The sequence below is a fragment of the Lagenorhynchus albirostris genome, chromosome X (genome assembly GCF_949774975.1).
Source record: "Lagenorhynchus albirostris chromosome X, mLagAlb1.1, whole genome shotgun sequence".
NCBI classification, from domain to species: domain Eukaryota; kingdom Metazoa; phylum Chordata; class Mammalia; order Artiodactyla; family Delphinidae; genus Lagenorhynchus; species Lagenorhynchus albirostris.
Window position 1 is genome coordinate 44163996 of NC_083116.1, and position 13629 is coordinate 44177624.

The 13629-nt window shown below is 47.4% G+C and overlaps 1 protein-coding gene across 1 annotated transcript in view; it reads right to left on the minus strand.

Annotated features, from left to right (window-relative positions):
- Positions 1-6234: 6234 nt before the first annotated feature.
- The window catches only part of DRP2 (dystrophin related protein 2), a 28708-nt gene continuing 21313 nt past the window's right edge, over positions 6235-13629 (minus strand). Inside the window, exons 16-22 of the mRNA XM_060137233.1 lie at positions 12931-13067; positions 12544-12609; positions 12214-12279; positions 11183-11326; positions 9159-9396; positions 7876-7996; positions 6235-7557 (exon numbers count right to left, since the gene is read on the minus strand). Coding sequence (XP_059993216.1) covers positions 7433-7557; positions 7876-7996; positions 9159-9396; positions 11183-11326; positions 12214-12279; positions 12544-12609; positions 12931-13067 — 897 coding nt within the window. The 3' untranslated portion in view covers positions 6235-7432. The remainder of the gene's footprint in view (positions 7558-7875; positions 7997-9158; positions 9397-11182; positions 11327-12213; positions 12280-12543; positions 12610-12930; positions 13068-13629) is intronic.

Here is a 13629-nt window from a genome sequence, read left to right on the forward strand (position 1 = left end):
TCCTTTCATTGCCTTATGTTGCATCATTTGTATTTGTTTCTCTGAACGTTTTTTTTTTTTTGCTAGTTATATTCAAAGTTTGTAGCCATGTAGAAAGGGACAAAGTATTTAAAAGTAGTAGACCTGAAGACCCAACTTAACTATGGGACTTTGCTTCTCTTTATCAATTTGAGAATTAACTTAAATTGTTTCTCTTTTATGGTGTCTCAGATGATTCAGCCATGCTTGCCAAAGGCAAACAGTCTAACCTGAAGGCTATACAGCTGGTTTGCATAGATTTTTAGCTTTTTCTTCTTCTGTTTGTTCCAAATATTTCCTAAAACATAGAGTCAAACCATTTCTACCATGGGCTAGCACCTGCCACAGTGAATAAGTGCCTATCTGGCAGCAGTTGATACTAGGTTGTATCCTGTCTCTGTTCAGGCATTAATGGCTGCTTTCCGGCTCAGGGATGATTTCTTGCTGCTGCTATCTTTGTTCTGTTGTTAATGGTTTTAGGATTGTGTCTGGTTGTTATTTGGCAGCTATGGGACTAGTTAGAACAGAGATGATATTCTGAGCTGTTATCCTTATTCTGAGCCTCTTCTTCCTAACCCCCATCGGAAAAGGTTAGGAAAAAAAACAGATACCTGTGGGAGCTCCCTGGTTGCCTAGTGGTTAGGATTCCAGGCTTTCACTGCCATGGCCTGGGTTCAGCCCCTTGTCTGGGAACTCCCATAAGCCTCGTGGCAAAAAAAAAAAAAAAAAAAACGAACAAAAAACAGATACTTGTATTACCTGTGAAAACTTCCTTAAAAACCCTGGGCCAGTTTGGTGATTTTCAGCTATGTTAAAATTTTATAGTCTGTATTCCTTAAGCAATAAATAAATTCCTTAAGTGGATTACTGTCACTTTATTAAACAGCTCCCATGATAAGTACATTCATATCCAAAAGGAAACTGGTGAGACAAGCAATAAATTCTGCAGTTAGGAAATTAAAGAAGATGCTGTCAGCACTGGGACATCCTTCTAAAGAGCTCTTAGGATAACTCCTAATGAACTAAGCAGATCATCTCATATTCACCATAAATCATTGGGATTTTGAGAGAAGGTACAGAGAAGTAACAAAAATGGCAGCTCCAATATTTGCACTGAATTATGTTGTAGTGGAAGGAACACAAGGTTGGAATCCTGGCTCTGCTACCTACCTTGGGCAAGTCCCTACACCTCTTAGAGCCTCTGTGTCCTTATCTGGAAATCAAGGGTGATAATGCTTGTCACCAAGAGACATCTGAAGGTTTTCTGGAAGTAGCCCAGCTAGACCCAGGTCTGGTCCCAATTGATGAAGTCGGTGCCACTCTAGGAAATGAACCCCCAAGATTTCTCTGCCACTTTTAGTTCTCTCATTCCAAGTTGAAGGTAATAAGCCAAGGGCAGAGAAGGGGAAGTCAGTATGCATGGGCAGGGCCTATGGAGAAGGGATGAAGGCAGAAGGAATGCTGGGGACAAATGCAGGGAAGAAGTGGGTCTAAGGGCGAGAGACATGGACAAACAAAATGAAGCCAAGATTAGGAGAAAAGTTAGAGGATAGCTTGAAAACCAAGATGGTTTTTTGAAGTTTTTTTTTTCAGAAACCCAAAATTTAAAAGATGAGAAGAAAGAATAGGGAAAAGGACTTGTCAGAGGCAGAAGGTGGGGGAAGAGGCAGGGTTTGAAAAGAAGATAGACCTTTCCAGATGAAGGATGGCATAGGACTGGGGCAAAAACATAAAAAGTACCCTGGGGATGTGGCTGGAGAGACTGAGGCCGGAGAGAGTGGCACATAGACCACAGGTGGCATCCAGGGGTGAGAGAAGTAAAAGAGCCCTAGTCCAGCCTCTGTCCAATACTGTAGCCCAAGAGCAGCCAGAGCTCTGCTGAGAGGCAGTGGGGAAGGGAAGACAACGGGAAGGAGCAAATTCGTGTATCTGTGGTGCCCTTCTGTTCCCTCTACTACCACGTCTTGTAACCCTGGGTAACTGCTTCACCACTGCCCTCCAGTCACCCAAGGCTTGTTGCCGCCCTGACTCCCTCCCTCCCCCAACACACACACGTAATATATCATGAAGGTTTCCTTTTCTACAGCTCAGTGATTGTGACTTTGGCATGTTACAGAACTGCACTGTCCAATATGGTATCCACTAGCCATGTGTGGCTTTTAAGCACTTGACATATGGCTAGGCCAGCCTAGGCCAAATTGAGGTGTGTCTTTCCACATAGGCAAGGCTCAACTGCAGGTGGCCCCAGGCCTTGGCAGAATGCCCTGTGATCCTCCTGGAACCTGGGAAGACAGGCAATCTCACGAGGATTTGAGACAAGACCATTTCTCACCTCCCTGTTTTGAGGGAGGCTGTCATGGGGCAGTTTCTCATCTGCCTCCCTCATTCTGGTGAGCATGAGACTTTCTGCCTGCCTCCCCACTCCCCTGCCCTTGCCCCAGAGGGTCCAGCTGCAGGCCATAGAGCTGCTTAGCAGCGGTGTGGAGTTGGTATTCAGCAACATGGTGTCCTGCCATTCATGTTGCATGTCATCTGGCCCCTTTTGTTTCAGTGTCATCCTGTGCAACAGCGACATGGAACGGATCCCATTGCTGGTCTTGCTTTTGCTGTCTCTAAGTAATAAAGTGCCTGGATGTATGTGGGTTTCCTGTTCTTTTTTACCAGTTGAAATCTGTCAGCTTACTTGACAATTTCCAAGACTTAGTAAAAAAAGAAAGAATATAAAATATCTCAATAATGGTTTTATACTGATTACATGTTGAAATGATAATACTTTGCATATATTGGGTAAAACGAAATATTAGTAAAATTAATCTCACCTGTTTTTTTACCTTTTTAATATGGCCGCTAGAAAATTTAAAATTGCATATGTGATTCACATTATATTTCTGTTGGACAGTGATGTTATAGATCAGTGAAGAAAGAAAAATTGGTGGTGGGGAGGAGGGACTGACAGGGTTTTATTTTGCCAGAAAATGGCATTAAAAAAAAAAAAACCTATCGCCACCAATTCACAGGGACATTTTAACACACACCCCCAAATATATAACCATAATCTCAGAATAAAGGATAGACTTTTAAATTGATTATATGTAACTATGGAAACTCACTGCATTGTCCAGATTTTTCTCTTAATGCTTTAGGCTGGTGAAAAATTCCTCAGATTGATGAGGATGGTGTTGAAGAACCATTGCTACAAAGAGCTCATCCCATGAGCTGATAACTAGCTAATTTGTGTGGGGCTTTGAGATGCGACCAGTCCAGGTAACAGTGGTGGATGGGGCTAGTGGGGGGTGTCTTCTTGTCCTGTAGGTGTTGGACTCTTCTGGTGGCCTATGTTTTGCAGTGTTCCTGTGGCTTCTTGGCCCCACCCTCTTCTCCCACACCCAAATAAGGTAAAGATGTGGAGTGTCAGAGTCAAAGAGTGTAACCAGAGGAACCAAAGTAAACAAATACGAATTTATTCTTTTCAAAGCAGAATTTACGGGAAAGGGGAAAAGCACCACAGTGAGTGGCAAAGTTAACTAATTTGTCTCCAGCCCCGCCCCTTCATCCCAAACTTTTCTAGACTTGTGCGCGGCCCTTGCCACTTCCCCAAATCCCATCCTTGTGACCAGTCCTTGCAGCCAGCGAGCAGCATCGCAGGCTTCGGTCTGGCCTCAAGACTTCCCTGGGGACAGCAAGGACATTGAGCAGGTGCCCCTCCAAATGCGGCAGCTGTGGGAGGAGATGGAGACTGGGAGCTGAGCCCTGGCCTTGAGCCTTTCCCTCTCCCACAGTCATTGGTGTTTAAAGAACAAGAAGGAGCTGAAGTATTCCTTTGTTCTCAGGGCCAGATTTTGGCAGGAAGGCCCAGAGACAGAATTGCCCAGCTGAGCAGGTGAGTCTCCACAGCCCTAGGGCAGGGCCCCCACTTTCTCCTCCAGGACTGTTCATCTTAAGGTAGCTACTTTCTTGGTTATCTGTCACCTATGTCAAGGGAACTTTGATGAGAGTCTTGGCCTGAAATGGTCTCGGAGGTCATGAGTCTGCCATTGAGAATGCCTCTTCAAGTAATGCTCTAGCCCAAAGCTGACTATGGAGCCCAGATCCCAAACACACACCTCAAGCATCATGGGTATTCCTTAAAATTCATCAGGAAGGAAACCATCTCCCAGGATTTGCCTCTGCTTGGCCTCAGGGTTTCGCATTACCATGGCCTGCCAGCCCAGCTCCTAAAGTACAACAAACTCAAACAGGTTTCTCTACAAGGAAATATCTCCAAACTTTGGGCCTGGAAGGAAATGGACATTTGAAGGTCTTTCCATTCTGGAGGGAAGGGTGCATATCCTCCTGGGTAGGACCCTCTCTAGGGAACCATACAACAAACAGCCTGATGTCCTCCAGCCAGTCAGCCTTCCTTAATAATTTCCCAGTCAACCTGACTCCACTCTGCTCTCACTAGAAGCAGAGGCACCCTCATAATGGTTTTTTGGCCTCTACCAGATTCTGTCGAGAATACATTACCTATCAATCCTAACTGTTCCCCGATACTATTTGACAACAACCCCAGCAAACACATTCCTTATCGCTGATGCTAATCCCACAAGCCAGGGGTTTTCATTAGGTTGCCTACCCAGCAACTCCCTTCACCACCCTTCCAGTACGGGGCCAAAAACTACGCAGCATCACACACAATACCTCTAGGAGACAAGATACACGACAGATGCTTAACAACATGCAACACATCTCCGTAAATCCCACCTTAATTTGAATTCACAGTGCCCAAAGACCCGTTTACCTCACTGTGGGAAAACTCTCCGCACATGCTGCAGTGACTATCACTGGACTCTCAAGCGATATACTCACCTTGGGCATCAAGGTAAACCCAGGACCACTAAGTGTCATTGACCCTGTTACTGAGAATTCAACTCTTGACTTGCTGCTTCAGTCTACCTATAGCACAAATCCTACATAACGAGATCTACGTCTTCTCTACCATGGCCTACTGCAGTTGCCACAGGCCCTCAACAGCCCAAGATCTCTCGTGTGGAGTAGCAGTTAGGAAAAGGATTTTCCAGGACTTTCCTGGTAAGATTGTTTCATAACCTCTGCCCTCTTTACCAGCTGAGCAGGTAAGTCTCCACAGCCCTAGGACAGGGCCCACTTTCTCTTAGGCAGGCGTATGCCTCAAAGACCCTGAACTCTGTGTCCTAGAGCAAATTTTCTCTATACTATTCCTACCTACAATCTAGGCTCCTACAAATATAGCTCCCCCGCGCCTGACCCCAGTAACTGATGTCCAGGCTCTGTGTTTGATGCCCACCTGCCACCTGCTCACCATACATCACCAGTGCTCCTGCCCAGAGACCTCATGAGCTCTAAGGCAGATGTCATGATGAAGTCTGACACCCTGAACCTGTGGCTTAGTGCCCCCTGGTGATTCTAGAAGGAGGCAATCCTTGGCTTCTGGACCCAAGCCACTGCCTTCCCTGCCCAGCAGTAGATAAATCTACCTTCCCAGCAGTTCTACCCACTGGCCTACTGCTTGGTTATAAGACAGCACCCCAACCGTCTCACACCCTCCTGACCTTGGTATCAACTGCTACTTTCCTTAAGGCCCTGAGCCAGACTTAGAAACTGGAAGGGGCAAGAGGATGTACTCTGTGTCTTAGCCTGGCTATTTGTTCCTCCCTTTCTGCATGGGGTGAGTAGAGCTTGGATTTGTTCTATTTTGGCCTCTGAACCATTGTTTAGAGGAGCCCAGGAAGATTCACCCAAGGCCCACGTCTCCAGGGAACAAGGTGTGGAATGAATGAAGAGAGCAGAGTGACTCTTCCTGTTAGATTCCTCTGTGGCCACAGGCTTCTGTTGCTTTGGTCTTGAGGACAGCTCACCTCAAACATAAATGGAGAGACATCCTAGGGGAGCAGCCAGGAGGCATCTGTCTGTCCAACCAGAGGCTGGGACTAACAAAGAGCAAGGCAGAACATTAATACTTCAAGAGGTATTAGAATTTAATGTGTGAGTGAGGCCAGGGGAGTACTGATGTACAGTAGATATGTAGGATAGGTATGTATGTATATAAACTTAGGCAAATTAAGTCAATTGCAGGGTTCTAAGTTATAAAGCTCCTTTTGGTAGAAAGCTGCCTCAGTGGGTTCTGACTCTGCTCAAAGTCCCCAAGCCCACCCCCCATCCCCCAGCCCCACTATTTACTCTGAACAGTTTCTGGATAAAGGAATCATGGTATATGTTGCCTAGGAAGACTTAGCTCAGTTTCAGGACTGGGTTCACCTTCCAGAGTTAGAAAGAATGGTTTTATGCAAAGGAAGGCCTTGCTGTTGTCTCTGTGGAAAGTGGCCAACTTCCTGATCTGTAGCCCGTGGATACTAGAAAAGGGCCGCTATTCAGGATGGCCTGTTGCATCTGCCTTCTGACTAGCTGGGGGATATCAGCCACCTCATCTGATTCAGCCTAAGAGAAAGAAGGGTCACAGCCTGAAAGGGTGTTGGGTGGTCACGCTCCTCCAGTCTAGAGGGTGGCTTCCCCTTCCTCACCCAAGGAGAAGACCCCCTTGCTGAGCAGCGGCTGGCCCTCCCCCAGGGCTGTGAAGGCCAACTAGAGAGCCAAGGGTGGCTTCAGCTGGGTTTCCAGAGCAACTCAGCTGGTCTCTGAGATGCTGAGGTTTTCAGGAAAGAGGAGGATCTGGGGAAAATATCTAAGCCCATAAGTATTTCTTTAATGTTTCCCAATATAAGGTGAAAATAGGAACCTGAATGAACTGTTTCCCCCCTTGAGAAAGGTCTGCCAGGGACTGAGGCAGAAGGAACTGAAGATATTCAAGGAGGAAACAGCATCTAGGTAGCATCGGGATGACTAGATCTATGCCTTTGAGCTGAAGTTATATGACACACGTTGCCCAGACTTTTTCAGGGGCACTTTGTGGGGGGAGCGGGAGTGTCTTCAGTGTCACCTCCCTGTGTTGGGCCAGAGAGTAGGGCTAAGTCCCGTGTGTTCACAGTGCTGGAGCCCTCGGGTCATTAGGCTCCCCCAAATCCATCATTCCATGGAGAATGGAAAGGGGCCAATGGGCACTGCTTCACTCTGCAAGGCAGCTTCTCTGCTCCCCATCTGAATGGCCTCCAAGTGCCATTAGCCTGGGCTGCAACAGAATTGTACTTAAGGGATTGATCTCAAACTTGAAGATTAAAGGGCACATTTCTAGAGTCAGAGGAATCATGCCTCTCCCTCCCCCGGCCCTCACACACCCACCTCGCATACCATCGAATCCCTGCTGCTGCCTGGAGCCCAGATAACTCCGGCTGAGGAATGTGGGGCCAGTGGGGACTGGAAAGGTTAGGTGAAGGCTGAGGGAAGGCTTTGACCAGAACTGGGAGAGGACCGTGGACTATAGGATGGGGATCTGGTTCCATCAGGAGGCCAGCAGAGTGTTGGTAGTCACATCAGAACTTCGCACACTGGGGAAGGCATGGCGGAGCTTCTCCATAATGTCTTCCAAGCACAGGCTGACATCTTGGCTCTTTGACCCCACATCATCTGAGTTGGAGAAGAAAGATGTGGGAAGAGAACTAGAAATCCCCTTATGAGGTCAAGGGGCTGAGGTAGGATGCTGCCGGCTGAAGGTGAACCTATAGCATTTGTATCTTCCCGGCACGATGCTTAGGTACATATGAGGTACTCGACATACATTTGTGGAATAAAATGAATGAATCAGTCAATAAGCCAATCATCCCTGACCCTAAGCTCAAAGCCATGAGGAGAAACCAGTCCCAGCCCTAGCAGAACCTTAGTCAGGAGACCTGGGGCAAGACAAAGCCATGGAGGAAGGGGTTGGGAGGGGCTGGGGGAACTCACCTGCAGCTTGAGTGTCTGGAGTAGTCTGTCCCTTCTCCTGGGGGTGACTGCCTTCTGACTGCTGCGGAGAGGAAGCCAGGGACGAGCCTGCAGAGCCATTGCCATCCGATTCAGTATGTGGCTAGCAAGAGGTAAGGCATGACTTAAGTGGCTTTGCCTTCCTGACCTTACTTTGACAGACTCCCGAGCTTAGAAAGGTCCTTAGAGACATCATGCCCATCCCTTTGCCCTGGGACTTTAAGAAGCTTTTGGTGGTGCCCCAAACAGTGGTTTCCCCTTTCACGAAACTTCTTAGAATATTTAATTACTGAATACCCGCTTCCTTCAACAACATGTATCAAAGGCTCCCAGTTCTTCTAAGGATACCATTGCCCCTAAATATCTCTTGCTGTCATTTCAGCTATAATTAAGCTATCTAGAACTCAATTCCCTCTGGAAATGTAGAGTTGCACACCTGATCCTTGGTGCATGACATAATATCATATGTTAAGACCTCCAGGAATTCATCTAGAGGCCATCCCTTGGAGGATCTGGGGAAGAGGCACAGTGTGGTATTACCTGGTATGGATAATGACAATAATTATTCATAAATTATTCATTTATGAAATGTTTATTTTAGTCCTGGCATCATTCCAAATTGTTTAAATGTGTTATTTCATTTGACGTTCACCACAATTCCATGAAGTTGGTATATTTTTATCCCTGTTTTACAGATGAGGGAACTGGGGCTTAGTGAGGCTAAGTAACTTTCCTAACATCCCACAGCCACTAATCAGCAGCACTACACTCAAACTCAGGGCTGTCTAACTCCAGAACCACACTACATCCTATACACTACCTCTCAAAGAGGAAAGCGGCAAAAAGTAACAAGTGATCCCTTCACAGCAAAAATCTTCCTCTTGCCAAGCATATCCAAACTCGCTTCTTTCCAGCAAACATCAAAGTAGCAAAGTCAACGTTTTGGATGATTCTTTGAACTTTGTTCTTTCAATACCAGATTCAAATGGGTTGTGGGGAAGTGAGCCCTCAAAAGCCCTCCCTGTGCCCTAGGCCCCACGGTGGCTTGAGAGTAAACACACAAGGATGGAATGGAAGCTAGGTACAAGAGAATTGGCCAAGCGATGTGATATAGCAGCCCATTCCTCCCCCCAAATTTCCTGATTGCTAGCCCAGTTCTCTTTAGAAAGTCTTCTAACAGCCACCTCCCAGGAGCAAGGACCACCTCTCCCCGGCCCACCTGTGCTTGGAGGCTGCTCTGATTCTTCCCCTGGCCCCAGACTCACTTGCAGGAGCAGCTCCCTTAAGCGCTGCAGCTGGGACTCGAGTTGCTTGTTGTGGTCTTCAAGAATCTGCATGCGTGTCTCCAGGCGGCTCTTGTGCTGCCGAAGGATCCGGGCCTCAGCCAGCAGCTCCTCATTGCGGTGGTCCTGTGCCACCTCGGCAGAGCCCTCAGCCAGGGTGGGTGCCTCAGCAGCCTCCTCATGCTGCCACTTCAGGCGCCTCAGCTCCCCCTGGAGAATCCTGCCAAGGATGGAGAAGCCAAGGCCAATGACCTTCACAGGGTATCGACTGTCCAGGGCTCAGTGGCCCCTCATACCTAGGTGTGAGCAATCTCTTTGTTCTCCCATCCCCACCCCCACCCCAGCCCCCAAGCCGTGCTTTTTTTTTTTTGGTCGCAGCATGTGGGATCCTAGCTCCCCGACCAGGGATCGAACCCATGCCCCGTGCAGTGCTGCAGCGGAAGTGTGGAGTCCCAACCACTGGACGGCCAGGGAAGTCCATCCCAGCCATGCTCTTGCTTGAATGGCCATATCCACTTCCTCTCCAACACATATATCATTTACTTTGCCATCATTAGGCCACAGAGCAGAGAGCGCTGACATTTCATATAACAAATGTCTCAGGGCTTTGATGTACTGCTTCGGGGATTAATTCTGACCTTAAAATCAGGCAGAAACACAGTCTGCAAATAAATGAGGCATTAGGGCCACTGACTCACCTACTCCATTTTTAGATTTTTAGATTCCAGGGGAAGACATAATATAAACAAAGGATCACCCATCTTTCCTCTTCTCTCTACTGCCCTCCTCTTTGACCCACTTTAAACACCCATGTTGAGTCATCAAGGAAACAGATTCCAAAGAGTTGGTCTTTGGAGGACATTACTGTTTTTTTCTTTTTTGCAACAGAATCACTCTCTCCCTAGTGTTTCCCAGGGCCTCCCCACCACTGCTCTAGTGCAGTGCTTCTCAAACTATCCATAGCAAAAAAACAGGGGGATTTTTTGATCCATCATGGATCAATACATGGTCTGAATGTGCATAGCTAGTACACAGCTCACGCCACACATGACTTGCTGCCCAAATTCAACAACACTCAACCTGGCCTATACCCAATTCAAAGAAGACAAGTCCACTAATTACGTGTGTGGATATTGTGGCCATGTCAAATTGCTATGAAAATTTCTAAAAGTTTACTCTCTATTTATGTATTTATCTTGTCTTGAACCAGTAACAAATACTTTGCAGATAGGCCCTGTTCTAAGGACTTGCTAATCCAAATACAGTCTGTAGGCCTGAGGCATGGGCATCCTTTAGGAGCTGGTTAGAAGTGCAGGAACTACGGCCCCACCCCAGACCTTCAAATCAGAATCTGCATTTCACCAAGCTTCCCAAGTGACTTGTATGCACACTAATGTTTGAGAATTACTTTTCTGGGGGTCGTTATTGATTCTACTACACACCCCCAAGGTGTCTTGGATGCTCCTCAGACTCCTGCTGCCCTCCATGCTTTACAGAGGTCAATGCCATCCCCATAATCTTCTTCACCTTCCCTCTTCCAGTCCTCAAATGCTCTATGCAGTATCATCCTCCTCTTATTACTTTCACTAAGTGATAAGGACCTCTTTCCATTTCCAACAACTGAAAGTTCCTTGAGGGCAGAGACATCATCTCTTCTGTATTCTCTATGTTTGCATTCTCTCTGCCTGTATCTGTTGGGTACTTGGAGATATTTGGGTTGAGTTAAAAAGATTCAAATAATTATTAGGATAGCTAGCTTTTATTGAACACTTCCAATAAGACAGACACTGGCTAACACATTATATGCCTGATCATTTGATCTTCACAAGTGACCTTAAGAGGTAGGTACTCTTATCATCATCCCCATTTTACAGATGAGGAAATGGAAGATCACAGAATATAAGTAACTTGTTCAAGGCCACATAGCTAGGATGTGGGAATTCAGGACTTGAATTAAGCCGTCTGACTCTAGAACCCACGCAGATCTGTGCCATTGCCACACCTACCGGTTCTCATCCTCTAAGTGGGCCAGGACCTTTTCGAGCTCCCCTTTGCTTTCAGTGGCCATGCTGCACGGAGCCTGCTGTCCAAAGGCTGGCTCCCGGTCTGTAATGGGGCTGGAGTGCCGCAGCAAGTACTGGTCCTCGTCTCTGTGTGGGGGCGGGGAGAGGAAAGAGGGGCCCAGGCATTGAACTAAGAAACAGCTCAGGGTGTGAGTTCTCAGCTCCCACCTCAAGCCCCAGGAGACACATGCTGGAGGATTCCCTCTCTAAGATACATAGAGAGGGGAAAAGCCATGTATTCAGGTTTAAGAGGGATAAAAGTGTTCAAAGGCGGCAGGGGTCATTGTTGGGGGTAGTAGGAGAGAGTGTTTTCAGGATGCCAAGACTCCTGGGTTCTACTTATAGTGACCTGGGAAACAATGAGCAGGTCACTATAACATCTGTGATGTTCCCCCACCCCACCCCCCTTCGCTTTCCCATCCCCAGGGGAATTGTGGCCTGCCTGAGTCCCAGTCCCAGGGCTGGATTTATCCGTGTAGCCAACAATTTCTAGGTCCTCTGAGGAGGCCGGGGACCTCCCTAGAGATGAAGGGCCCCTTCTCTGGGCTATAGCACCAAGGAATCTCTGGCCACACTTCAGTCAAGTCCCTGGTATCTCCGCAGGGTTGATGTGGCACTAGATGGGGCATTGGCATTTTGAGCATAAGATAATGGCTCATTTCTGCAACTTTAGTTGAGGGCATATTCTTCTTCCCTCAGAGTTAGGAATAAAAGGATGGGATCTTGCAACAGAAAGGGACCTTGGCAGATGGCAGGGAGGTAGTTCATCCTTCATTACCCTGCTCAGTTGATAGAGGGCAGACTGCTTCTCTCATTAAATACTGTGCCCAGAAAGCAGACTTCCTTCCTTAGGGTGTCAGGGACCCTATCCACACACACCCCACCTCCCACTGAGGATATACCCTCCCCAAGTAGTGGTAGAAAGATCCCAAAGGACAGCTATTCCTGGCAAATATGTATCTGTGAAAACTCACATGCTGTCGTCTGGGGACAAGCTGTCATTAAAGAAGGAGCAATTTTGACTTTCCATCTCAGCAAGCCTAGGAAGAAAGAGCAGGAACAGAAGGGAAAACAGTATGTGAAGACTGCTTTCATCTCAAGGACTGTAATCCCACAGTAGGATAATCACGTTTGGGGGGCTGTCCCAATTCCCCCTCCCCTGCCCCAAACGTTAGGCCTCGCTGGCTGCTGCAAAGCCCACTGTGCATGTTCCCCTGGCCCTAACTTCATTGTCTTTGCCCCAACTGAAAACTCCTTTCCCCCTTGGACTCCTTACAATTCCCCTCCCCAAAACCTGGTGGTACCTGCTGGCAAAATGCTCAATGCGGGAGTGTGTGTCAGCGTGTGGCAACATCGGGGAAGAAGCTGGCCTAGAAGAAAGCAGCAAAGACTCAGAAGACCAAAGACTGGGTAGCTGGGCAGCCTGTCTCCTCACCACCACCCTTCCACACCCCGCAACACCACCACCAAATTAGGGAGCTCCCAAGAGCTGATGGGAACAAGATACAGAGACTGGATTCTAGTCTGTTTCTCAGGTCAGATTCCTGGTCAGGCCCCAGCTGAACTGCCCTGTCACTAGTTGGGTTTGCCCTGGAAGACTGCCCTAGCCCATGTGAGACTCAGCCCCTTCACAGCACATCCTTAGGCTCAATGAGGATGCCTGCAGCCCCTGCTCAGCTACCGGTACTCACGTCTCACTGTAGTCAGCCTCCAGCACTGATTGCACAGGCAGATAACCTCGCTGAGGGTGTTTGCTGAAATAATGCTTTGAGCGGAATTTGTTCTTTAAGGTAGTGGCAAAGTCCCTCATGTTCTCACTGGATGTGGTCTGGGAGGAGACAAGATAGAGGGACTCACCCTAATGGGCTATTCTAGGGAGGTGTGGCCACTCCCCTGGAGCACGGACCATGACTGGTAGTCCACTCTTGTTCATATTTACCACACCTCGCTCCTAGAAAAAGATCTAGAAGGATACATGTCAAACTGTGAACACTGCTTGCCTCAGGGAAGTTAGACTTGAGGGGTGGGGAACGCACTGAGGAGAAAAAGGGACTTTGTTTTATACTTTAAACACCTCTATATAATTTAAATCTTTTACATGATCGTATATTTGTTAACTTTTAAATATCTTTTACATAAATTCTAGGGATGTAGAAGATGAGCAGGAGCTAGACAATTATCAGTCTACCATCTCTAGCCAGTTTCCCATGTATGACGTTAATAATGTTTATTTTAAAATGATAATAAAAGAAAAATAAAGGTCAAGGTCACTGCTTCCATTGGGTCACACATGTTTCTGTGTCAACAGAACTTGGAGAAGAGATGACAGCTCAGGGAGATGGATTATGGAGATGGGGAGGTAAGATGGGAGAGAGCAGTGGGGGGAGCTG